General features: G+C 45.8%; 2 protein-coding genes across 19 annotated transcripts in view; one reads left to right on the top strand and one right to left on the bottom strand.

Annotated features, from left to right (window-relative positions):
* LOC142818109 (uncharacterized) overlaps positions 1-24,673 on the top strand; it is a 495,850-nt gene that overhangs the window by 167,895 nt on the left and 303,282 nt on the right. For 6 of the 17 annotated variants that reach the window (XM_075896450.1, XM_075896452.1, XM_075896449.1 and 3 more), the window contains 5 exons: positions 18,642-18,794; positions 18,891-19,043; positions 19,111-19,321; positions 19,454-19,574; positions 19,783-21,575. The exons of 7 other annotated variants lie outside the window; for them this stretch is intronic. In XM_075896450.1, coding sequence (XP_075752565.1) covers positions 18,918-19,043; positions 19,111-19,321; positions 19,454-19,574; positions 19,783-19,828 — 504 coding nt within the window. In that variant the 5' untranslated portion in view covers positions 18,642-18,794; positions 18,891-18,917 and the 3' untranslated portion in view covers positions 19,829-21,575. Of the gene's footprint in view, positions 1-17,070; positions 17,113-18,641; positions 19,044-19,110; positions 19,322-19,436; positions 21,576-24,673 lie in introns of those variants that run through there. 4 more of the 17 variants (XR_012895578.1, XM_075896451.1, XR_012895579.1 and 1 more) reach the window with 4 other exon arrangements.
* LOC119173543 (uncharacterized) overlaps positions 1-24,673 on the bottom strand; it is a 699,991-nt gene that overhangs the window by 415,055 nt on the left and 260,263 nt on the right. The gene's annotated exons all lie outside the window — the stretch shown is intronic.

Genomic DNA, 24,673 nt, shown 5'->3' with positions numbered 1-24,673 from the left:
TCTGCTGGAAGCGGTGGACAGATTATGCTAGCAAAATGAGCCACCCTGTTTACGAAGTGTCTCCTGACATGAAAAGTACCAGAATCTTGGAAGAATGCTAACATCATCTTAATGCATAAAGACAGGGATGACGAAGAGTTAGAGAATTACAGGCCCATTAGCTTTCCATCGTATACAAGCTATAAACAATAGTAATTGCTAACAGAATTAAGACAACAATATAATTCAATCAACGAAAGGAACAAGTAGGACTTCAGACAGGCTATACTCAACAATCGGCCACATTCAACTATCAAACAGGTTATAGAGCAATGGCCAGAACTGCAACCATAGCACTTCATAAAGAAAGCAACATATTACAAATCAAGAAGGATGTAAGACAGGGCGAGAAAATCTCCCTGATGCTATTTACCGCGTGCTTACCGGAGGTTTCAGAGGCATAGGCAGGGAAGAGTTAGAGATAAGAGTTAATAGAGAGAACCTTAGTAACCTATGCCTCGCCGATGACATCGCATTGTCGATTAACTCAGGGAATGAATTGCAACTCATGATCACGGAGTTAGTCAAGGAGAGCAAAAAGGTAGGTCCTAAAATTAATTTGCAGAAAACTGAAGTATTCTAAAACAATCTCGGAAGAGAACTGCGCCTCGAGATAGGTAATAGTGCACTTGAAATTGTAAAAAACTACGTCCACTTAGGACAAGTAAGGACCGCGGAGCCAAAACACGAGATTGAAGTGACTAGAAGAATAAAAATGGCATGGGGCACATTTGGTAAGCACTCTCAAATCAGGACCATTAGGTTGTCGTTACCCTTCAGGAGGAAGGTGTATAACAGCTGCATTTCGCAGGTACTTAGCTATGAAACAGAAACCAGGAGACTTACAAAGATGGTTCAGCCTAAATTGAGGACTACGCAGTGAGCGTTGGGAAAGAAAATGATAAGTTTAACCTTAAGAGACAAGAAAAGAGCAGACTGAATCAGGGAACAAACCGGGGTTAATGATATAGTTGAAATCAAGATGAGGAAGTGGACATAGGCCGGGCATGTAGCGCGTTGGCAGGATAACCGATGGTCATTAAAAGGTACTGAATAATTCCCAGAGAAGGCAAGCGGGTAAGGGGGAGACATAAAGTTATGTGGGCAGATGATATTAAGAGGTTTGCAGGTATAATGTGGCAGCCGCAAGCACAAGACCGAGTTGACTGGTGAAACATGGGCGAGACTGTTGTCTTGCAGTGGACGTAGTAAGGCTGAATATGATGATGATAATGATGATGATGACAACAACGACGACGATGATGATGGTGGTGGTGGTGATGGTGATGATGCTGATGATGATGGTTGTGATGATGATGATGAAGATAATAACGAACATCCAAAAACTACGATATGACTACGAGAAACACCGTAGTGGGGTGCTCCGCGAATTTGACCACTTTGGTTTCTCAACATGCCCCTGAATCAAAGTACATGAGCCTCAAGCATTTTCGCCTGCATCGAAAACACGACAGAGATTTGACCCTGCTACCTGCGAATCAGCAATAAAACACCATAACCACTGGACCACCTGGTGGGTAGTAAAAAATGATTTTGGTAAAATAAGTATGCGCTACTTTTCGTCCAGCTGTAACTAAGGAAGCAACTAAGGAAGAAATATGAGATATATTGCTGAAAATCACACTTTGACAGCATGGCAGAGCAATGCCGTTCTCTCCCGTTGCCTACTCCTTCCTTTTGAGTAGCACCTTTCACTTTCAGACGTGGTTGGCGGATACGAAAAGTGTGAACGAATGATCAACCACACAAATTTGCATGTGGCAATTCTAGTGAATTTTGAGTAACATATGGGGCATATAATGTGACATGCGATGCGCAGGATAATCTTTGTGTCAATTGAAAAAGATAATCAGCAATATTTCGTTATGTATTGTGTTAAATTCATTTCTTGTAAAAAATAATGGTTACTATATATATTGCTTCTCATTTTACGTGACGACACGTCTACCCACGATTCTCCATTCTGTGAATTTATTGTCGTGCGTCATGTTGCTAGTTGCTGAAATTGCTTGGTGTGCCCTTCTAGTCATGTCAATGTCAAGGGCAAACAGATGAAGCAAATCAATATATATAATTTGTCATATATTTTTCAGCTTTAGCTTCCTTATTCTTGCGCTGTTTGCCACAGCATTGAACAATGAAGCTTGTGATTACTACCGCTGCCCACACTGCATTTCTTATTACGCCGATTTACATGTATGACCATCATCTTTCTATTTACGTGCCTAACTTACTTGAGGAGTTTATTGGTAGGCCTTTCTAAGGGTGCGGTTAGCCTGCACGTTCACCTGTGCTGCAGTTCCGTGCCTAGACAACACTTCGGAGTGGCTTAGACGTTAGGGCATAATAAAATTATGCATACATATATTGTACACTCACGTACAAGCCGAGTTAGGTGTGTAAACATATTATTTTGTCACGCATGTGTGCACGCGCGCGCGCGCGTGTGTGATTGTGTTTAGATGTTAGCAGAACGGACGAAGTTCAAATAGAAATGTTATTCGTTGACTTGAGTATATCTTAGCACACGTACGAAAAGTCACAGTGTAATGTGTCTGAACGCGGTCTATCAGATTATGGAGCTGTGCCTGGCTGTTTCCAATAAAACGAACTTCTCCCTATTGAAAATAATCATAGTGATCTGTTCCGGCGGGTACAAGTATCACCACCGCCTGAGCATTAATCCCGTCGCTGAGCCAACTTAAAAAATTTGGGGCCGAGATTCCTGCCCGAAATCTCAGAGTGCTAGAACTTTAGAAACACTGCGACACGTTTTTCCGTATGCATACATTATTTATTGTAACAGCGCCCAGCAATGGTATTGTGATAGTAGCAGCGCTTAGATTGTAAATCATGTCAGCGCGAAGCGACGAAAAAAAAAATTGACCCGAATCTACATGTTACACTTTATATGTCGTCGAAAGACGATAGTCATGCGTTTGGAGAGAATGAACGAAACATTATTTGAAGTTCTTCGCAAGGAAATCGGTGAATGTTATTCTGAAGGCGCTGCTTTAGAGTGCCTCGAGCGTGTAGCGGAGGCAAACAAGCGCATCTAGGATGGATGGATGGATAGATGGATGAATAAGGCTGTACTCTTAAGATCGGGCGGTGGCTAGCGCCACCAAGCCATAATACTTAATGAACGAAAAACAAGATTTATTTTTTTCTTTAAATAGTGAGGTTCAGGATTCCTACTTTGCAGTGAAGGGTTTAATTTTCACTCGTGCCTTGACTTTAGCCACTAATCAGATGACCTCCTTCTCGTTAATTCTACCCGCTTAAAGTCTATCTTGCCCTCCCTCTCCCTAAACCCCAGTGCTTTGAAAAACTCTGCGCCATCATCCAGAACTATAGGGTGAAGCACTTTACAAAGCATTATCAAGTATTCGGCAATTTCCTCTTCCTCTCCACACGCACTGCATACCGTGTCTACTCCTTCGTATTTGGCCCGATATGTCTTGGTTGGCAATACTCCCGTCCGAGCCTCAAACAGTAAAGAACTACCCAGAGTATTATCATAGATTCTTTCCTTGGCAATTTCCTACTTAAAAGTTCAATAAATCTCTAGTGCGGACTTCTTAATATTGCCAATTCTCCACATACCGGTCTCAGCTTCCTTCACCTTCTTCTTAAACAATAATTCTTTTTGGTTTGGCCCCCTGCTGTTTTCTAAGTATTTACCAGTCAATTTTCTGGTTCGCTATCTCCATTTTGCACCAACATTTTTCATGTACAAGTAGCTGAATACCTTCTTAGCCTAACGCTCCTCCCCAATTTCTCTCAATCGCTTCTCAAATTGAACCTTGCTGCTAGCTTCTCTACCCTCAAATGACGTCCATCCCATATCACCTTGTACTCCCTGATTTGGTGTATTCCCGTGAGCTCCTAAGGCATGCCTACCTATTCCACGTTTCTTAACTCCTAATCTTGCTTAAGCTTCTGATCTCATGCTCAAGACAACATTTCCATACGTCAGACCAGGAACCATGACCCCTTTTCATATTCCTCTCACAACATCATACCTACTGTAATTCTACAGTGCCCTATTTTTCATGACTGCTGCATTCCTCTTACCTTTAGTCGTGACGTATATTTCGTGTTCCTTTAGGTACTCCACCCCATTTCTTATCCATACACTCAGATATTTGTATTTATTTTTTAACTCTAGCATGACCTCCTGTATTCTAACTCACTACCTTTATTGTCATTTAAAATCATGACTGTTGATTTTTTCTTACTGAATCTGAAATCTAACCTGTCTCACTCATTACCGCAGATGTCCCTCAATCTCTGCAAACCTTCCTTGTTATCGTCCATCAGCACTATATTGCCACGTTCCATTTCCCAAGTTTTTGTTATCGTCCAGAAACACCACACGATTCTCAGCGCAAACCGCGCCTGCAGTTTTCGAGAAGGTTCCTGACTGTAGTAGATCATTTCGATAATATCACGCCCACTGTGCAAACGATATATATTGTTCTGAAACCTAGGCCACCGCCAGCGATAACGCTAGAACATTCGACGGCAAGAGTATAAATGCCGACGCGCTTCGCCGCTTGTCAGTTGTTGATCGAAGGCCGACGCTCCGTTCACGGCTATCAGTCCGAGACTGCTATCTGTGCAAGACTGCTGCTGTATTTGGACTTTCTGTTTACCGGGCACAGGCTCGCCCAAATAAACAGTTAAATCCCAACACGAAGTCTCCTGTCTTCGGCCACGTCACGACCCCGTGACATCTGGTGGAGGTGCTGTTTCTTCCATGTACCGGACGCCTCCGTCAAGCCGTGAGCCCAGCCCACGCCGTGAAGACACCGACGCCAGCAACGAGCAGCGAGTTAGCCGCAGGCAACAAGGTCTGCCACCGTAGTCAAGCTTTTACTAGACAAGGCTCGGAAAACCAATACGTTGACGTCGACAACAGCGACCATGTCAATGCCTGTTCTACCTGCACCACTCCTGCACCGGCAACCCAAAGAGCCGCAAACATTCCGCGGTTCGCCACTGGAAGACGCGGAAAGCTGGATCGAAAGGTTCGACCGCGTCGCCACCTTCAATGACTGGACAGACGAAGACAACCTACGGCATGTGTATTTCGTCTTGGAAGATGCTGCTCGGACCTGGTTCGAACATCAAGAGCGAAGCCTCACAACGTGGGACGCCTTTCGCGCCAGGTTCCTCACCACTTTCGCAAGTGTGGTGCGCGAGGAGAAGGCCGCAGCTCTCCTCGAAACCCGCATGCAGATGCCAAATGAAAACGTGGCGATATTCACGGAAGATATGATTAAACTCTTCCGCCACGCTCACTCCGACATGTCCGAGGAGAAGAAGGCGCGTCTACTTATGCGAAGAGTAAAGCAGGAACTCTTCGCCAGGCTGATCAGAAACCCGCCTAAGACGGTCGCCGAATTCATTTCAGAAGCATCTACTATAGAGAAGACGTTCGAGATGCGCACGCGGCAATATAACCGTAGCTTCTGGTCTACAAGCTACGCCGACATTCAAACGCTCGGAAACCACTGACTTGCGTGAGACGATCTGAGCGATCGTGCAAGAGGAGCTGCGAAAGTTACTTCCTTCAGCGCAGCCTCACGCGGAATCCATCGCGGACGTTGTACGCCAGGACATCCAGCAGTCGCTGGGCGTTCCTCAGCCTCAAGAGCCGCAGCTGCAAGACATGAGCTATGCTGCTGCAGCACGCCGCCACGCCCCTCCTCCGCGCGAACGCCAAAACGCCGCCCCATTGCACTTCCGTCGCCAGACACCACCGCCGCCACTACCCCCACCGACGACCTTCCGTTCGCCAGCGGGCCAGCGCAGTGCGCTGACGAAAACCGACGTTTGGCGCACCCCTGACCACCGCCCTTTGTGCTACCACTGCGGCGAGGCCGGTCACACTTACCGCCGTTGCCAGTACCGACAGATGAGACTGCGTGGCTTCGATGTCGATGCACCACGTCCGCAGCCAGGGGAACGGCCACGTGACATCACCGACTACCTGACAGGAACTCAATGGACACCACGAAGTCCTTCCCGTTCGCCGTCGCCAAGCCGCCGCATGTCACCGCACCCCCGGCAGTACTCCGGCCCAACGCGGGGCCACTCTCCTAGCCCGTATCCGGGAAACCAAGGGCAGCAACCGGTGGAGGTGCGGTTGCTGTGCGACGAACTACCGAAGATCCTCCGACGACTACGACGCTGTGACGGAGCTTTCCGAACACGACGCCAACCAGGCAAAGCCCTGACGGCGAAAGCTATCTTACTGAAGGTAGCCTGACGACGCAACATGGAAGCAGCGGAACAAGCCGACGCAGCCGTGACCCGACGCCACGTTCTAACTGTAATGCGAGGCGGCGAACTAGCGACCTCGACGTTCTTATCGACGGCCACAGTGTGACCGCTCTCATCGATACTGGAGCCGACTATTCTGTCATCAGTGGGTCGTTCGCCGCGAAGTTAAAGAAAGTTAGAACAGCTTGGAAAGGCCCTGAAATCTGCGAAGCCGGAGGTCATCTCGTAACGCCTGCAGGAATCTGCACAGCGAGAGTCACCATTAACGGCTGTATTTATCCTACAGACTTCATAGTCCTACAGCGTTGCTCGAGAGATGTCATCCTTGGCATGGACTTCTTATGCCTCCATGGTGCTGTCATCAACCTAAAAACAAAGTCGATAACGTTATCCACAGAAGAAGCACTACCGCCGCGCACGCCTTCAGGACACCATGCCTTGGATGTGCTGGAAGAACAAGTCACCATTCCGCCTCGCTCAAGCGTCATTATTTCAGTCGGCGCTCCTAAATCACCTGACTTGGAAGGCGTAGTTGAAGGCAGTCAGAGTCTGTTGGTCACCCGAAATATTTGCGTCGCAAGAGGAATAGCAGAGCTGCGGGGAGGCAAAGCAACGGTTATGCTCACGAATTTCAGCAATGAGTACAAGCATGTGGACAGAGGAACAACGGTCGCATACATCGAAGAAATCGTCGAAGCCACCAGTGCTTTCGCCCTCGCCGATTCTGCGGAACCTGCTCAGAGGAACCAAGCCCCTCCCACAGCTCTCGGCGTCAATCCCAGACTTCCGAACGATAAGCAAGAACAGCTCAAGGCCCTGCTTCTGCAATACGAAGATTGCTTTTCGTCGTCATCGAAAATTCGGCAGACCCCAATCACGAAACATCGCATCATAACCGAAGAAAATGCGAGACCACTCCGTCAGAGTCCGTACAGGGTTTTGACGCGAGAACGTGAGGCCATAAAAACACAAGTTGAAGAAATGCTGCGGGATGACATTATCCAGCCATCCAAGAGTCCATGGGCATCCCCCGTGGTGTTAGTGAAGAAAAAGAATGGGACCCTACGTTTCTGCGTCGATTATCGCCGCCTGAACAAAATCACAAAAAAGGACGTGTATCCTCTCCCACGAATAGACGACGCACTTGATCGGCTCCATAACACCAAGTATGGACCACAATGGACCTGAAGACTGGCTATCGGCAAATCGAAGTCGACGAAAGAGACCGAGAGAAGACGGTGTTTATAAACCGCGAACGGCCTCTTAGAGTTTAAGGTGATGTCCTTCGGCCTTTGCTCAGCGCCCGCAACTTTTCATCGCGTTATGGATACTAGCAGGATTTAAGTGGCAGACCTGCCTTGTGTACTTGGACGACGTTGTCGTGTTTTCCTCGAGTTTGAGGAGCATCTTCGGCGCCTTAAAGCTGTACTTCAAGCCATCAAGACGTCCGGACTCACACTGAAGCCAGAAAAGTGCAGATTTGCGTATGAGGAGCTCTTGTTTCTGGGGCACGTTATCAGCAAGACTGGAGTTCGTCCCAATCCACGTAAAACGGCCGCCATCGCCGACTTCCCGCCGCCCACTGACAAGAAGGCCGTGCGCCGATTTCTGGGCCTGTGCGCCTATTATAGGCCGTTCGTGAAAAACTTCGCCCGCATCGCTGATCCTCTCACTAACCTTACCAAGGCCGACGTGGAGTTCAAGTGGTAAACGCCACAGGAACACGCTTTGCAGGAGTTTAAACATCGCCTCCAGACGCCTCCGTTACTTGCCCATTTCGACGAATTCGCTGAGACAGAAATACATACTGACGCAAGCAGTGTAGGTCTTGGCGCCGTTCTTGTGCAGAGGGCCGACGGACTTGAAAAGGTTATTAGTTAAGCCAGCCGATCGCTATCCAAAGCAGAAGCAAATTATTCCACAAGAGAAAAGGAGTGCCTCGCCATCATCTGGGCTACGTCAAAATTTCATTCTACCTCTACGGCAGGACCTTCAAAGTTGTGAGCGACCACCACACCTTGTGTTGGCTAGCCACCTTGAAGGACCCTTCAGGTCGCCTCACACGATGGAGCCTGAGACTTCAAGAATATGACAATACTGTCATTTACAAGTCAGGCAAAAAGCACTCCGACGCCCACTGTCTCTCTCGTGCGCCTGTCGACCAACCGCTACCCGACGACCCGGATGACGACTACTTCTTGGGAACGATAACTACCGACGACTTCGCTGAACGACAGCGGGCCGACTCGGAACTTAAGGCCCTAATAGAATACCTCGAAGGCAGGACAGCCGAAGCCCCGAAAGTATTCAAGCGCGCACTTGCGTCGTTTTTTCTACGAAACGGTCTTCTACAAAAGAAAAACTTTTCACCGCTTCGAGCTAAGTACCTTCTTGTGGTGCCTTCAGCTCTGCGACCAGAACTCCCGCAGGCCCTGCACGACGATCCGACGGCAGGGCACCTCGGTGTTTCTCACACGCTCGCGAGGATACAAGAAAGGTACTACTGGCCATGTCTTACCACCGATGTCACTCGTTATTTCAGGACATGCCGGGACTGTCAGCGACGCAAGACACCGCCGACAAGGCCAGCGGGACTTCTGCAGCCAATTGATCCACCTTGCTGACCTTTCCAGCAGATTGGATGCACTGCCAAAAGGCAGTGCATCCGAGGTAGCTAAGTTCTTCGTCGAAAATATCGTCCTACGTCACGGCGCCCCGGAGGTCCTTATCACCGACAGAGGAACGGCATTCACAGCCGACTTAACTCAAGCGATCTTGGCATACAGCCAAACAAACCACCGCCGGACGACAGCGTACCACCCACAGACCAACGGCCTCACCGAGCGGCTTAACAAGACGATCGCCGACATGCTGTCAATGTACGTCGATGTCGAACACAAGACGTGGGACGCCATTCTTCCGTATGTGATCTTTGCCTACAACATGGCGGTGCAGGAAACGACGCAGATATCTCCATACAAATTGGTCTACGGAAGGAGCCCGGCAACGACGCTCGATGCCATGTTACCCAACGTCACCGATGAAGAAAACCTCGATGTGAGCGAGTACCTTCAACGCGCCGAAGAAGCCCGACAACTTGCGCGTCTCCGTATCAAGAATCAACAGACGACCGACAGCCACCGTTACAATCTTCCACGACGCTTCGTGGAATACCAGCCCGGTGAACGTGTTTTGGTGTGGACGCCGATACGCCGACGTGGACTAAGCGAAAAGCTTCTGCGACGGTACTTCGGACCGTACAGGGTGGTTCGACGTCTCGGCCCACTTGATTTCAAGGTTGTCCCCGACGGCATCACGAACTCTCAACGACGCCGATCGCGGCCTGAAGTCGTCCATGTCGCGCGCCTCAAGCCGTTTCATGCGCGTTAACAAACTGAAACAGTGTTTTTTGTATTATCGTTGAATCGTAATTTATTCATTGTACTTTCTTGCATCATTGTTATACCTTCATCTTTATTTAAAGCATCGAGACGTTGCCTTTTTTCAGAGGGGGCAATGCCACGTTCCATTTCCCAAGTTTTTGTTATCGTCCCTAAACACCACACCATTCTCAGCGCAAACCGCGCCTGCAGTTTTCGAGAAGGTTCCGGACTGTAGTAGACCATTTCGATAAGATCACGCCCACTGTGCGAACGGTACAGATTGTTCTGGAACCTAGGCCACCGCCAGCAATAACGCTGGAACATTCGACGGCAAGAGTATAAATGCCGACGCGCTTCGCCGCTTGTCAGTTGTTGATCGAAGGCCGACGCTCCGTTCGCCGCTATCAGTCCGATACTGCTATCTGTGCAAGACTGCTGCTGTATTTGGACTTTCCGTATACCGGGCACAGGTTCGCCCAAACAAACAGTTAAATCCCAACACGAAGTCTCCTGTCCTCGGCCACGTCACGACCCCGTGACAATATCATCTCACGTTAGACACGAGTGCCATCTAGCAGTTATCTTCAAAAACGAAGGCATGTGCGACCGCGGAGAAAGTTGCGTGCCAGTCTTCGAAAGTGATAAGGTTTAGAATTCAGAGCGACGGGCAGGTGCCACCACCGTGTCGTCGTAGTAAAGCATTGGAAACACCTTCTTGGCATCGCGTTGCACTGTCAGCGCAGCGCGATGAGTGCTACAGTCGTTGGAGTTACTTGTGTGTGCCTCTTCTAGTGTAAAGGCAGACATACAAAACATAGACTTGTTGTTATGGTGCCTCAGATATGGTTTTGGCAATTTACAATAGCACAACTATGAACACTAAACCTTGAGCGATATTTGTGGGCGCTGCGGATGGGGTTGGCCGTTTGGTTCCGTCTGAAAAATTGTTAGGGCAGACAAACAGACAAACGTACAGACAGACAGACAGATTAAAATTTTTCCGTCGAAGGTTCCCAAGAAAGACTATGGTCTTTAAAGTATGTGGAGTAAGTGGCCGGTTGAGGGGGGTTGGAAGAATAATTTCGGAAAAAGTTCGAACCTCCCCTTACCCTCTCCCTGGCTAGGCCACTGAACCCAGCGCTACTAGTTTTATAAAAAAACAACTAGGTAACTGCGCTTACAAAAATCTTTTGGAACATCTTGAAATGAAAGTTCTAATTACGTTCAGAACCCCTACACGGGAAAGCGCGAACTTATCAGACCACTAAAAGAAGAGTGAGTAACTCCAATGTACGCGCATTTTAACGTAACACGCCGCGGTCTATTTATTTTCGCTCTCTATGGCCATCGCTGGAACTTGGCCCCGCTGCGGTGGTCTAGTGGTTCAGGTACTCGGCGTCTGGCCTGCAGGTTGCGGGATCGGATCCTAGCTGCAGCAGCTGCATTTTTGATGGAGGCGAAAATGCTGTACGCACGTGTCCTCACATTTGGGTGCACGTTAAATAGCCTCAGGTGATCGAAATTTTTTTGTATTCCTCCACTATGGCATCTCTCATATTCATATGGTGGATTAGAGACATTAAAGTCCACATATCGTTCATCGCTGGAACTTGAAGGTTTCCGGGGCCTGATTTCGCTCTGAAATTTGTGAATAAGCGAATCGCTTGCAGAACGCTGCCATCTATGAATAAATGCAAAACACAAGAGGCGCAGCCCTGGCCAAGGTTTAAAAGCTGAAATCTCAAGCCTACGCTGCTTTCCACACGGGACTCAATCACTACAAAAGCACTGACGAATGCTATACGCCTCTAAAACAAAATAAGTTTCAACTGCAAAGTCAGACGATTACATTTACCTATCCAACGTGACAGCGGAAAATCTCGCGAAGCTGATATGTGTACTCTACGGGCTTTACTTGAAAGCACGAACTGCCACTTGTCTTTACGAAAACTTCGCGCCTCGCAAGAACCAACCAGATTTATCGAGTCACTGACGGTGCGGTATATGAGTAATCAATGATGCACGAAACACAAAACAAGGTTTGTGTTCGCTTCTCGCTGAGACTAATAACACTCAGACTAATACAGCTGAACAAGGAAGCATGTGCCTACTGATCATCCTCGAAACGACGCTTCTGAATTCCGCTAGGTGGTGCGACAACCTATGAACAAAACGGGCGTTTAGGCAGGGGTGTCCTCCGTCACCCTGGTTATCCATGATGTACCTACAAGGATTAGATGCCAAATTAGAGGGAAGTGGACTGGGCTTCAACCCCTCTTTCGTCAAACAAGGAAAACTTATTGAACAGGCACTACCAGCAATGATGTACGCAGATGATACAGTGCTAATGCCCGGCAACAAGGAAGATTTTCGGAGATTGATGGACATCTGCGGTAATGAGGGAGATGGGTTAGATTTCAGATTCAGTAAGGAAAAATCAGCAGTCATAATTTTTAATGATAATGAAGGTAGTGAGGTTAGAATACAGGAGGTCATGCTAGAGATAAAAGATAAATACAAATACCTGGGCGTATGGAAAAGCAATGGGACCTAGTACCGAAGAGAACACGGAATATACATGACGACTCAAGGTAACAGGAATGCAGCGGTAATGAAAAACAGGGAACTGTGTAATTACAATAGGTATGATGTTGTGAGATAAATATGGAAAGGGGTTATGGTTCCTGGTCTGACGTTCGGTAATGCGGTCTTGTGCATGAGATCAAAAGTTCAACCAAGATTTGAAATCAGGCAATGTGAGTAGGTAGGCTTGCCATAGGAGCTCACGGGAATACAGCAAATCAAGGAGTACAAAGTGATATGGGATGGACATCAATTGAGGGCAGGGAAGCTAGCATCAAGACAAAATTTGAGAAGCGATTGAGGGAAGTGGGAGAAGAGCATTGGGCTAGGAAGGTATTCATCTAATTGTACATAAAGAATGTCGATACAAAATGGAGGAGGCGAACGAGAAAATTGACTGGTAAATACTTATCAAACAACAGGGGGCCAAACCAAAAAGAATTATCGGTTAAGAAGGTGAAGGAAGCTGTGACCGATATGTGGAGAATTGGTATGATTAAGATGTCCGCACTAGAGATAATATATCGAACTTTTAGGCAGAAAATTGCCAAGGAAAGGATGTATGATAATACTCCGGGTAGTTTTCTACGTTTGAGGCCAGGACGGGAGTATTGCGAACCAAGACATATCGGGCCAAATACGGAGGGGTAGAAACGGTATGCAGTGCGTGTGAAGAGGAAGAGGAAACTGCGGAACAATTGATAAGGTTCTGTAAAGGGCTTCACCCTAATATACAGGATAAGGGCGCAGAGTTTTTCAAAGCACTGGGGTTTATGGACAGGGAGGACAAAAAGGACTTTAAGCGGGTAGAATTAACTTGAAGAAGGTTATCTGATTGGTGGCTAAAGTCAAGGCACGGATGAAAATTCAACCCTTCCCAGCAAAGTACGAGTCCTCAACCTCACTATTTAACGAGAAAAAAATCTAGTTTTTGTTCACCGAGTATTACGGCTTGGTGGCGTTAGCCACCGCCTGATCTAAAGGGTATGCTTATCAAGCCATCGATCCATCCAGTGTAGTGAGAGGCAGATGAACAACTAAGGGAGGAGAAACTGATGGTATATGGGTTTGTAGAAATATTGCTGAAGAAATATTGCTGAGGAACATGGAATAACCAGCTAACCATTCCAACGACGCACGGGAATATTGTAATAGAACAGAAGGCTGCAGAAAGGGGGTTGTATTGGGGAATATTTGGGCATTGGGGAAGTACTGACTCACAAAGGGTCAAGAAGGAGTGCGGAGAATATTTATGGCTGAAAGGGAAAGTGGCGAGCAGATGAAACTCTTGAGATTTGTACACTTCTAGACAGGGGCGAAAGCCAGAGAGGAAAACGAGGAAATGGGGCAGTGCATAGAAAACGACATTGACGAACTGTGAGAAGAGTGCGAGGTAATTATATTAGGATATAAGAATGCGCACATAGAAGATAGGGATGGATATACTGACCCAACAGGCAGAATGCTATTCGATATGTGTGAAAGGCATGATTTATTCATTTGAAACAGCATCGAGAAATGCGAAGGGCAAATAACATGGGAGGTGGGAAGGCTGCAGTCGAAGATATATTACGCAATGATGTCACATAGGATGTATGATCGGCTAAGGGTCGTGGGTATTGATGAATATGGGTCCAGAAGCTTAGGTAGCGATCACAAACGTATGAACTTAGTTTCAAGGAAGAAAGTAAAATGGATAGGCAGCATTTCAAGCAATCACGCGGTAATATTTATTCCAAAAGGCAAATAGAAATAGCAACTAAAGAGATTGAGAAACCAGTCACCAAGGATACTAAGACAGAGTGAATGTATACAAATCTAACTGTATTTTTTCAGTTAGAGCTTGCTAAGGTACGAGTCAAATCAACCAAAAAAAGGAGATACAAACCCAAGAGCTGGTGGGATGAGGAAGTTAATAGAGCCATACCAAGACGTCAGGAAGCCTTCAGGGAACACAGGTATGGTAAACAGTGGGGTGAACCGAAAGATAATGTCCAAAGAAAGTGTGATAACTTTTTCAGCTGCAGAAGGGTAGTGTCCACTCTCGTCATTCAAAATATTGGAAGAAAGAGGGCCCAAAGGATGGCGGAAGTAAACAAAAAGAATAGAAAGGCAGCTGCAAAGTTTAGGAATCATCTCGATTCTCTGAGTAATAAGAGAAGCATAAAACAGAGGTTTATAACGTCAGTTTTATGCTTGGGTTTGTGTCTATAGGTTCAAGGGGTTAGACTAGAAGGGGATGAGGCAATGAAATACATAAAAGCAGTAATTACAGAAAAAAGTTAAACACCAAGAAAGCGCTGCACGCACCGTACTAGATGAGGATGGATAAATTCACGCAGTGGCTCCACTGGGAAAAAGAGAGTGGGAAAGGGCAGAGAAAAGGGTTCCAATAGCACATCAATAAGCCCTAATGGCATCCCAATTTTGCCAATAAATAAACTAGAATCAAACTCTTAGCACATAGGAGAGAGAGCGAGCAAAGCAAAACAATAATGGATGGTGAAGCCACGGATGGGCGGAAACTACGCAGGATGAGCATGAACTATAAAGGAAAGTGGGACAAAAGCGATATGAACAATTACCGCCCTATAACAGTGACATCAGTAGTTTACTGGCTAGTGACGCAGGTAGTAAAGGAAAGACTACAGACATGGGTGGAGAGAGAGGGGGTGCTGGGAGAATTACAACATGGTTTCCACAAACGAAAGAGGTTGGAAAACAATGCATTTTCTTTGATGCGGTGTATCAAAATAGCGGAAAAGGAACACATGCCCCTCTGGCTGGCGTTTCTAGATATAAAGGGAGCTTACAATAGTGCGATTCAAAAAACCTTGTGGGGAATATTGGACACACTAGATGTGGAGGATGGAATTACTAATCTTCTAAAGGATATCTGTAAAAGTAACAAGATAGTTATCAAACGGGAACAACTGGTATCTGAACCTATAGAGATACAGCGCGGGCTTCGACAGGGAGGTCCCTTGTCCTATTTGTTGTTTCTGCTGTATCTCCAGGGACAAGAAGCCAAATTAGAAGGGAGTCGACTCAGATTCATCCTCTCTTTCGCCGAGCAAGAAAAACACATTGAACATTCATTACCAGCATTGATGTATGTATATTGTAGCGATGCTGAGGCAGCCCCGCCGCGGTGGTCTAGTGGCTAAGGTACTTGGCTGCTCACCCGCAGGGCGCGGGTTCGAATCCCGGCTGCGGCGGCTGCATTTTCGATGGAGGCGGAAATGTTGTAGGCCCGTGTACTCAGATTTGGGTGCACGTTAAAGAACCCCAGGTGGTCTAAATTTCCGGAGCCCTCCACTACGGCGTCTCTCATAATCATATAGTGGTTTTGGGACGTTAAACCCCACATATCAATCAAGCGATGCTGAGGCAGCCAGGTTAAAAAAAACAAGCGTATTTATTAGGGCGAGCTTGTGCCCACGATTGTAAAGACTACGGTCGTCAAGTCCGAGTAGACGAGTGGCACAATATATATATATATATATATATATATATATATATATATATATATCTTGATGAAGGCCAGACTCTAGGCCGAAACGTCGAAATAAACCACGTTGTGACCGCTCACAGAGGATCTATCTACTGGACTACATATATATATATATATATATATATATATATATATATATATATATATATATATATATATATATATATATATATATATATATATATATATATATATATATATATATATACGCCACGCCGGGGTGAGGCAACAACCGTTTAACGGGCCGAACAACAGCGAGACAGCAGCCAGAGGTTTGAGCAGCAGCTGCCGCAGCACGAGCCTCCGCCACAACAAACGTCTTCTTCGTCATCTCTAGCGAGCCCGCATTTGTCACTACATTGACTCACCGGTGCAAAAGGATATAGCATTAATAGACGACAACAAGGAAGATCTGCAGGGATTGACAGACATCTGTAAATTGATGAAAATAGGCTAAATTTGAAGTTAAGCGGCAAAAAATTGTGAAACAAGATCTTAAAAGAAAACAAATGCAGTGTGCATAAGGTACAGGAAGTCACGCTAGAAATAGTGGATAAACACAAGTGCTTGGGCATATGGATAAATAACAGGGCTGATTATCCGAGGGAGCACGAAAGATACGTAATGACTAAGGGCACCCAGAATGCAGCTGTATTGAAAAATAGGACAATGTGGAACTACAGTAGCTGTGACGTTGCGAAAGGAATTTAGAAAGGTGGGATGGCGCCAGATTTGACATTCGGCAATGTGGTCTTGAGCATGAAATCAGAGGTTCAAGCAAGATTAGAAATTAAACAACGTGGCATAGGTAGACTTGCTTCGGTAGCACACGGCAACACCCCTAATCAGTGGGTACAGGGTGGCATGGGATTGACATCGTATGACTGCAGGGAAGCTAGCAGCAAAATAAAATTTGAGGAGCGATTGAGGAATTAGGAGAGGAGCATTTGGCTAAAAACTTTTTCAGGTGCTTGTACATGACAAGTGTTGGTACTAAATGGAGGAAGTGAACACGAAATTGTTAAGAAAGTATTTAGACAACAGCAGAAAACCAAGCCAAAAGGAAACATCGGTCAAGAAAAAGATGAAGGAAATAAAGAGCAACATGTGGAAGATTTGAATGCTTGCGAAATCATCACTGGAGACCTACCGTACTTTCAAGCAGGAAATTGCGAAATAAAAAATGTACGATGATTCTCCAGCTAGTTCTCTGCTGTTTCTGCAGGTAGTTCTCTGTAGTTCTCTGCAGGTAGTTCTCTGCAAAACGGGAGTATTGGTGACCAGACGTACCGAGCCGTATACGAAGGCACAGACACGATGTGTGGTACGTGTGAAGAGGATTAGAAAATGGCTGAACATATGATAATGTTCTGTAAAAGGCTTCACCGATGGGTCTGCGGATCTGCCCATAAGACCGGAGCCAACTTCCTATATTGTAAATTATGTGAGTGCCTGTTCTATTTGTTTGCTTACTTGAATTTGTACCCTATATTAGGACGTCATTGGTTTGACACCTACGCACTCTAACACTTATCGGTGTTAATAACAGGAATCACAACAAAACTGCTTTACTCAGCACTGAAAGCCACAAATTCCTCGTGACTGGACCGATTGCTTGATGGATTTTTGTAATTCTTGCACGTTTGGCAGCCTGTTTATAGGCGTATTATCCATGCACATACCTGTGAGTGTGTATATACTCGGGCATTGTAGCATTTTAGCTATTTTCACTATTTGCAAGGTGTATTTACATTCACAGCAAAGCTGCATGGTTTAGTAAGCATGGAAAGCACTATGATGGTAAGGCTATATGTTTCCAAACATATTTCAACATGTTTTAATGCAAAATAATTTTGCGCAGCTTTTCCCATGAGGTACAACAAAGATTGGCTGTATGACTGCCTTCTTTTGAAGATTAAGTCGACTGCAGTGTACACATTTCCTCATGAGAATAACTACCTGCCTTTACCAAATGTGCTCACATTTTACACCTACATGAAGAACACTAAAGTGGACTTTGCGTTTGATTCAGGCCTATTTTTCGTGGTAAAGGAAAAGCTGCTTGCTTCCCCGAGAGGGAACAACGAGGTTTGTACCAGTGTCTCCATCACTTCGTCATGTTTGCCTTATATTCCTTCAACAACTTGATTTCACTTTTTTTTCTCTTCTGTAGGAGTGTTATGTTCGATGAAATGAGTGTACAAAAAAGCCTGCACCTTAGGGAGTCTGGCATGAAACTCTTGGGGAAAAGTGGATTTCGGGGAGCACACCAGACCATCAGATAACGAGCAAAATGCTGACCATGTGCTAGTTTTCCTATTCCGATCTTTCCTTGCCGGTTGGTCTCAGACAGTAGGCACATTCTGTACTTGAAGTGCTGCTTCAGGTTCAATCATTGCAAAATTGTTGCTGCAGTGCATTGTGGACTTGTTATATTCCGGAGCTATTGTTGTCACGGTGACGTGTGACAACTCAACAAGCAACCAACCGGTCAGCTTTGAGATCATCGGGTAGGGCAATTTCTAAAGTGCATATTTGTATCTAGAATATACATAAAATAAAGTACCTAACCTCATACGATAAATCATTTTTCGGCATATGCGGTGAAATAGGAAACACAAGAACATCATTCGAACATTCATGTGACCCTTTTAGTGTGATCTATTCATTGATAGACCCACCTCACGTATTCAGTTGTATACGAAACAATCTAGAGAAGGTTGGGAAGTTTCAAGTAAGCTAGAAATGAGTTTTGTTTGTTTGAAATGAACTTTCATTGACTATTTAGTACTAATGAAATTTGTGTGCAGCTCCCACAGGGACAAAACGTGTACCACTCTGATTATGCGGATTTTCTTGAATATGAAGAGGAACAGGGCGGTCTTCGTGCAGTGCCAAAGATTACAAAGACACATCTATCACCAAATGCCTTTCAGAAATTGAGTGTGAAGCTTGCAGTTCAGGTAAGGAACACTAAAATTTTGTTCAGCTGAGAATATTTTTGATAATGGTATTTTAGCTAATAACAATTTCATCAGAAGAGTATTTCCATATTTCAGCTATTCAGTGAATACACTTCTGCACCAATGGAATTTTACAGTACAGATGTAGGCTGCAAGAAACTCCACAATTCCTCGGCAACATCGCAGTTCACAAGACGAATGAACAGCCTTTTTGGCTGCCTCAACTCTCGACGGCAAGAGCATGTTGCTGTAAGAAATCAGTTCTTTTCATCTAGTAAACACTTGTTCTCTAATCAGAAATGTGACCAATTTGCAGACACTGAAAGAAAACTTGATGTGGCTGGATAGCTGCTGCAAGTATCTGGATGAACTGCCAAAGCAGAGAAGCTGCTTCGAAAGCAAACCAACGTGTGAAGCTCTGCGCATAACTCTAGTTATGCACCAGCACCACTTCTCTTGTTCAAAGCCTGCTTTCATATGGTTTTCGTTACGTGCTGGTTGGAAAGTTCAGGCAGGATTCATTAGAGGTAAATAACTGTTTTTTAACAAGTTTTCACTGATAACACATGCCCATTCTTCCAAAGATTCTTCGGAATAGTGAGACATGTTGCTGGTGATGGAGGGCAGCCGATGGTTCAGTAGTCTCTGTTTATATACAGAATGCCCTCCGTTAACAACCTGGTACAACTACCTAAAGGAGCGCCAGTGGCTGGACATGGGCCACAGTAGCTGCTCAAGCTCCAGGACACCTTCAACCGAGCAAAAACACTCATATATCATGTGAGCAAAGCTTTGTTAACAAAATGGTTGTTGGGCGATACATGAATGCATAATTGTTACCAATTATGACACACAAAATTGCTTTAACTGAAATATAAAAACCTCAGGAATGTCAAACAATATTACCCTACCTATAGAGCACCAAAAGTGCATTTCTCTCATTGGTTTACTGTTTACTTTTCTAACAAAATTGCGGTTTACATTACAGGCCGACTCTCTGGCATTCCTACTACATAATGTCCTATGGATCCTGACAACAGTGTGGATGAAGCTTCAGATTTGTGTTCCCAAGAATCGCCAAAAGAGCACATTCTGGAATATCTTGCAGGCTACATGGTGAAAAAGTTTCCTTCTCTGAAATGCTCCGGCTGTGTCGCAACGCTAAAGTCTGAATGAGTGCCAGCTGGCCTAATGTTTGCAAGATCCAAAGGTCAACTTCAAGTGCCCTCTAACCAGCTGCTTACGCTCCTGAAAATTGTAGAACATCACCTGGAACTCTTCACAATCGAAAAAGTGGCATGTGACGATGCATACATGAGCATTCTTGAAGGCCTTTTGCTGGACGGCCGCACAGCTTCGGCAGCAGTTGGTTGCACACTGCATTTCATTAGCATCACTGCTGAGATCATTCATTTTTTTCTCAGGACTCGCCTGCATTTCTTTACCAGAGAAAAAAATATGCGCCCACGAGCATCAGTGCGAACAACCTGTCCAGCAAGAGGAGGCAAAAAATCTGCCTGGGCGAATCAGCAGGCACATGTCAGCCCTGCACTGCCTACGACTCTTGTTTTTGCTTAAATATTGCAAATAAAATCGCCCCCTAGCGCAAACAAAAAATTCAGCTTTCCTGTTTGAGCAATAAACTATTTTCGTCCTGTAACCTCGGCTGCATTCTCTGTGTGTCAGTATTTATAGAAATCAAATTATTTGCATTATTTGCACCACTTAGTTTCAGTTCCTGCATATGCATCCTGTATGCTGACATCAAAAGCTATTGACAATTCTAACATGTTTTTAAGTTTGCTACTGCCGCTCTGTGCTGCTTGCAAAAAAGCCCATCCCACGGAAGTGACTTCGTTTCCTAAGCAAAGTAAGCTTCTAGCCGTGATAAATGAGCCGTTCGTAACTAACGACAACAGAAAAAAAACAAGGTATAAGACTTCTGTGTCAAGACTCCTTTACCATTGCTGTTGTGCTTTACACTACCCCAGTGCTGAGTGAAGGCGAAAATTAGATGTCCATTCTCAAGCATCTGCACAGCCTCATTTTCTTCAAAAATAAATAAATAAATAGATAAATAAATAAGCTCGCAAGTACAATCCTATTATGCGTCTTCGTTCACCGAGGAAATATGGTACTGTATGCAATCACACGTCCATCCTCGTCACCCTGCTTGAGCGAGTTAGAAAGAAAGAAAAATACTTTATTTCTTCTGTAACATTACATTAAGGTGGCAAGAGCAAAAGACACCACAGCCTCACAGAGGCTCCTGCTCCGAATGAGTTAGAGATAAAAAAGCACACTGCTGAGACAGGGGGCATTATTATTCCCCTGTGTCCCTTTAATTCACGAGGTTTTCATCGGAGACATTGACAGAAAAAAATCGCACGACAAACTTTGTCGCACACTTGGACTGATATGCACGTAAGTTAGCAAAGATTGCGAGGCCTGAATACGACAATAGTTGCCGTCAAGCAAGCTTTTCATTGAGGACTACAAGACGTCAACCTACCTGTTTCAAACAGCGCGCCGTCAAGTGCAACCTCACGTCCTAGAAAAGCTTATGTTGAATAAAATAGAGCTTGTCACCACTGCTGCAACGACTCGCGTGCAGTCAGAGTTCGAAAAATAACAGTGCCCGACATTGAGGTCAGGTTTTATTTACTGACAGCGCTGCTGATGTGTTATCCTCCGAGCTTATCACAGTCACGCCAAATGCTTTTATTCGAGGCCTGTTGGGACAACAAAACACAGAATTCGCAGTAGACATAGGTCCGTTCGCGTCGTCTGCTGGCACACTGAGACGCCAGCTGACTGAGATTGTCTACTTTTCTGTATGCGTCTTGTCTTCGGTAAGCAAACATTCTCAGAAGTTAGAGTTTAGTTTGTATGTTAGTATAATTTCAGTGAGAAAATATAATGTAAATAATGTCTAGAAGGAGCCGGACTTTCGGCTGCGACGTACCCGAGAAGAAAAAAATGCAAGCGTTGCCTGCGGCAGCCACTCGGCGAGATGGCCTTTCTTTGACTGTAGCACCCCTAGCGGCCGGCGGTAGCTCTATATTAAACTGAGGTGGCAGTTTCGTGACCAGAAAAAAGTATTGAAGGACTATGGTTCTACGTAGAAATCAAGTCCGTAATCTGTTGCAGTGAGCAGTCAACGACGCCAGGCAAGCCGTGGTTTGCAGAAACGGTGGCATGGCGGCACCACTGAGAACTTGAGAACGCACTCGAACATGGATCTAAGTCGCTTGGCCCATTGTCTGCGGCACTCCAACGAGCAAAGACGTACGATGATAACCGCCCTTTTTAAGGCGCTTTGATTGTAAACAGGCCTTTATAGGCTGTCAGTCGAGCGGGTAAGTTCGAAGAGTTCTCCGAGGGGAGATGGCTGCCCCGCAAATTTCCAAGTACGGTTAGCGTGTCAAGGTCGCTTTTGGTTCGCCACTTGAAGCACTGTCCAGCAACAGTCTCGCGTCTTAGCGGTGCCATGACGGTGCCAATCACAACAGCCCGTCCACCGTCACAGGTGGTCTCGAAGGGGATGCAGCACCAAAGCACTCCACAAAGACCGTAGGCTTCCTCTTTTGAATTTGTTGACGCTGGCAGAACCCCATTTTTGGACCTCGACAAAGGCTTGCAAGTGCCGGAAATGAGCCAAGCGAAACCCGAGGAACAAAAAACGGAGAGCACTCAACTGTCCTCGAGAAATGCCAGGTTATATTCTCAAATAAAAATTCCCTCAAAATTTTTATTGTGCGACGATTTCTCGTGAAAATCACGAATCAGCTAATAAGCCAAGAAACACAGACCTACTAAGCGCGAAGAAAATCAACCACCTAACGTTTGGTATCAATTCACAGAGAAAGTCATAGTTTTTAAAGAACGCAGGCACTACGGACGACACGAAAACGAAAAAAAAAGGGGATGGGTCATTAAAAGAGCAATAAATGCAGGATATATAAAAGAAGGACACAGGGTGACAGGGGCGTGAAACCGACTTGGCATTACACTGGAAAGCCACGGCTGAGCCCTTCAGCGTTGCCATTGTCTCACCCTGTTTTGTACCTTATGTCAAAGGCGTGTTCCTGCAGTGCAAGGCTCCAGCGAAGCAACCTACCATTCTTTGCGGGTATGTTACGCAGCCAGGTCAACGGGAAATTGTCTTATTCTATGAGGAACCGTGACCATGCGAAATAGCACTGCAGTTTTTGCACGGCCTATACTAAACAGGCGCATTCCTTCTCCGATGTGCTGTAGGCCCACTCACGCTGCGTTAGCTTTCGGCTCATCAATAATACCGGATGTTCTTCATCATTATCGCTCTTCTGACTGAGCACTGCACCCATCCCCCGGTCACTTGCGTCACACTGCAGAATGAACAGGCGTTCGTAGACTAGAGCTCTTAAAGGGATTTGTCGATCAGCGCTTGTTTGAGCGTCACGAATGTTTTTTTTTTCGTTATTCCAGGCTAACCTCACCGGCTGATTCTTTTGCAGACTGTCGGGGAGAGGGCTAGCGATCTCGGAAAAGTTGCGGATGTAGTGCTGGTAATAGCCACTTAACTCTATGAACGAACGAACGTCAGTCAGGGGCCTTGGATACTATGAAATCGCTGCTACGTTTATCTAAGGGGGATGCCTGTATTCGCAGCCACCAACATGTCCCCCATAACTGACCACAGCTTTACTTAGCTGGCATTTTTCGCCCTTGAGAGTTAAGCCGGCACCTCGCAAACGTCAGAAAACATCCCCGAGGTGGCTCAGGTGTGCCTCCCAGCTGTGAAAAAAACAGCAATCTCAACTAAATGGGGAAGAGCGTAAGCTTGCGTGCCTTCCAAGACGTGGTTCATAAGTCGGGAGACACAGAACGGTGCATTTTTCAAGCCGAACGTAGGAACAAGAGGTCAAAACGTACACATGGGTGAGGTAAACGCGGCATATCGAATAGCTCGATCAGTCAACCGCACCTGCCAGTAGCCCCCAGTCTAGCCTAGTGTAGAAGCATATTCAGCAATGCTAATTGTTTCCACTCGTTCCTCCAAATTAGGAATTGTGTAATTCTTGTCGCGCGTGATGGCATTTAGACGGCAATAGTCAATGCAAGGTCTTGGGTTTTTCCCGTGAGCCTTTACCACTATGAGCGGTGACACATACTCACTTTCTGACGAAACAATCAATCCTAACGAAACTCTAACATACGCTGCAGCTCAGTTTCAAAAATTTCTCTTTGTCTAGGGGAAACTCGGTATGGTCTGCGTTGGACTATTTCATTCGACGTCAGCTCAATATCATGCTCGATCAAGCCAGTCCTTCCCGGCCGGTCAGTGAAACATTCGTCTAATTCCCATAAAAGCTCTTTCAGCTGACTTTGCTGATCTGTGCTAAGATCAGAGTCCTGCGTTATCTTTTCTAAGACCTTTTCAAGCGGAACTGCAGATGGGAGAATCGCATAGTCAAACCCATTTTCCACTTCCTCGGGAACGTTTAGAACGACCTGAACTATAGCTTCGCGCCTTCTATAAGGCTTCATCTAGTTCGTATGATATGTCCTCAACTCCTTGCGTCTGCCTGGTAGCCTAACCACATAGTTTGTGTCTGACAGCTTTGTTACAACTTCAGCTGGTCCTTCTCCCTGAACGTCTAGTTGGGATTTCCTGACGCCGTTAGTAGAAATACCTTGTCGCCCTCACGAAGAACCCATTTTCTCGCGTTTCTGTCATAGTACAACTTTGCTTTGCTCTGCGCGGCTTTTATATTTGCCTCTACCAGTTCTTGGCAGCATTGCAGACGCTGCAGCAGTTACAACACGTACTGGACTACTGTTGGGTTCACCTCACGCCCTTCCCATACCTGACGCACCATCTGAAGGGATGAACG

The sequence above is a fragment of the Rhipicephalus microplus genome, chromosome 5 (genome assembly GCF_043290135.1).
Source record: "Rhipicephalus microplus isolate Deutch F79 chromosome 5, USDA_Rmic, whole genome shotgun sequence".
Classification (NCBI taxonomy): Eukaryota; Metazoa; Arthropoda; class Arachnida; order Ixodida; family Ixodidae; genus Rhipicephalus; species Rhipicephalus microplus.
This window is presented reverse-complemented; position numbering and strand designations above follow the sequence as displayed.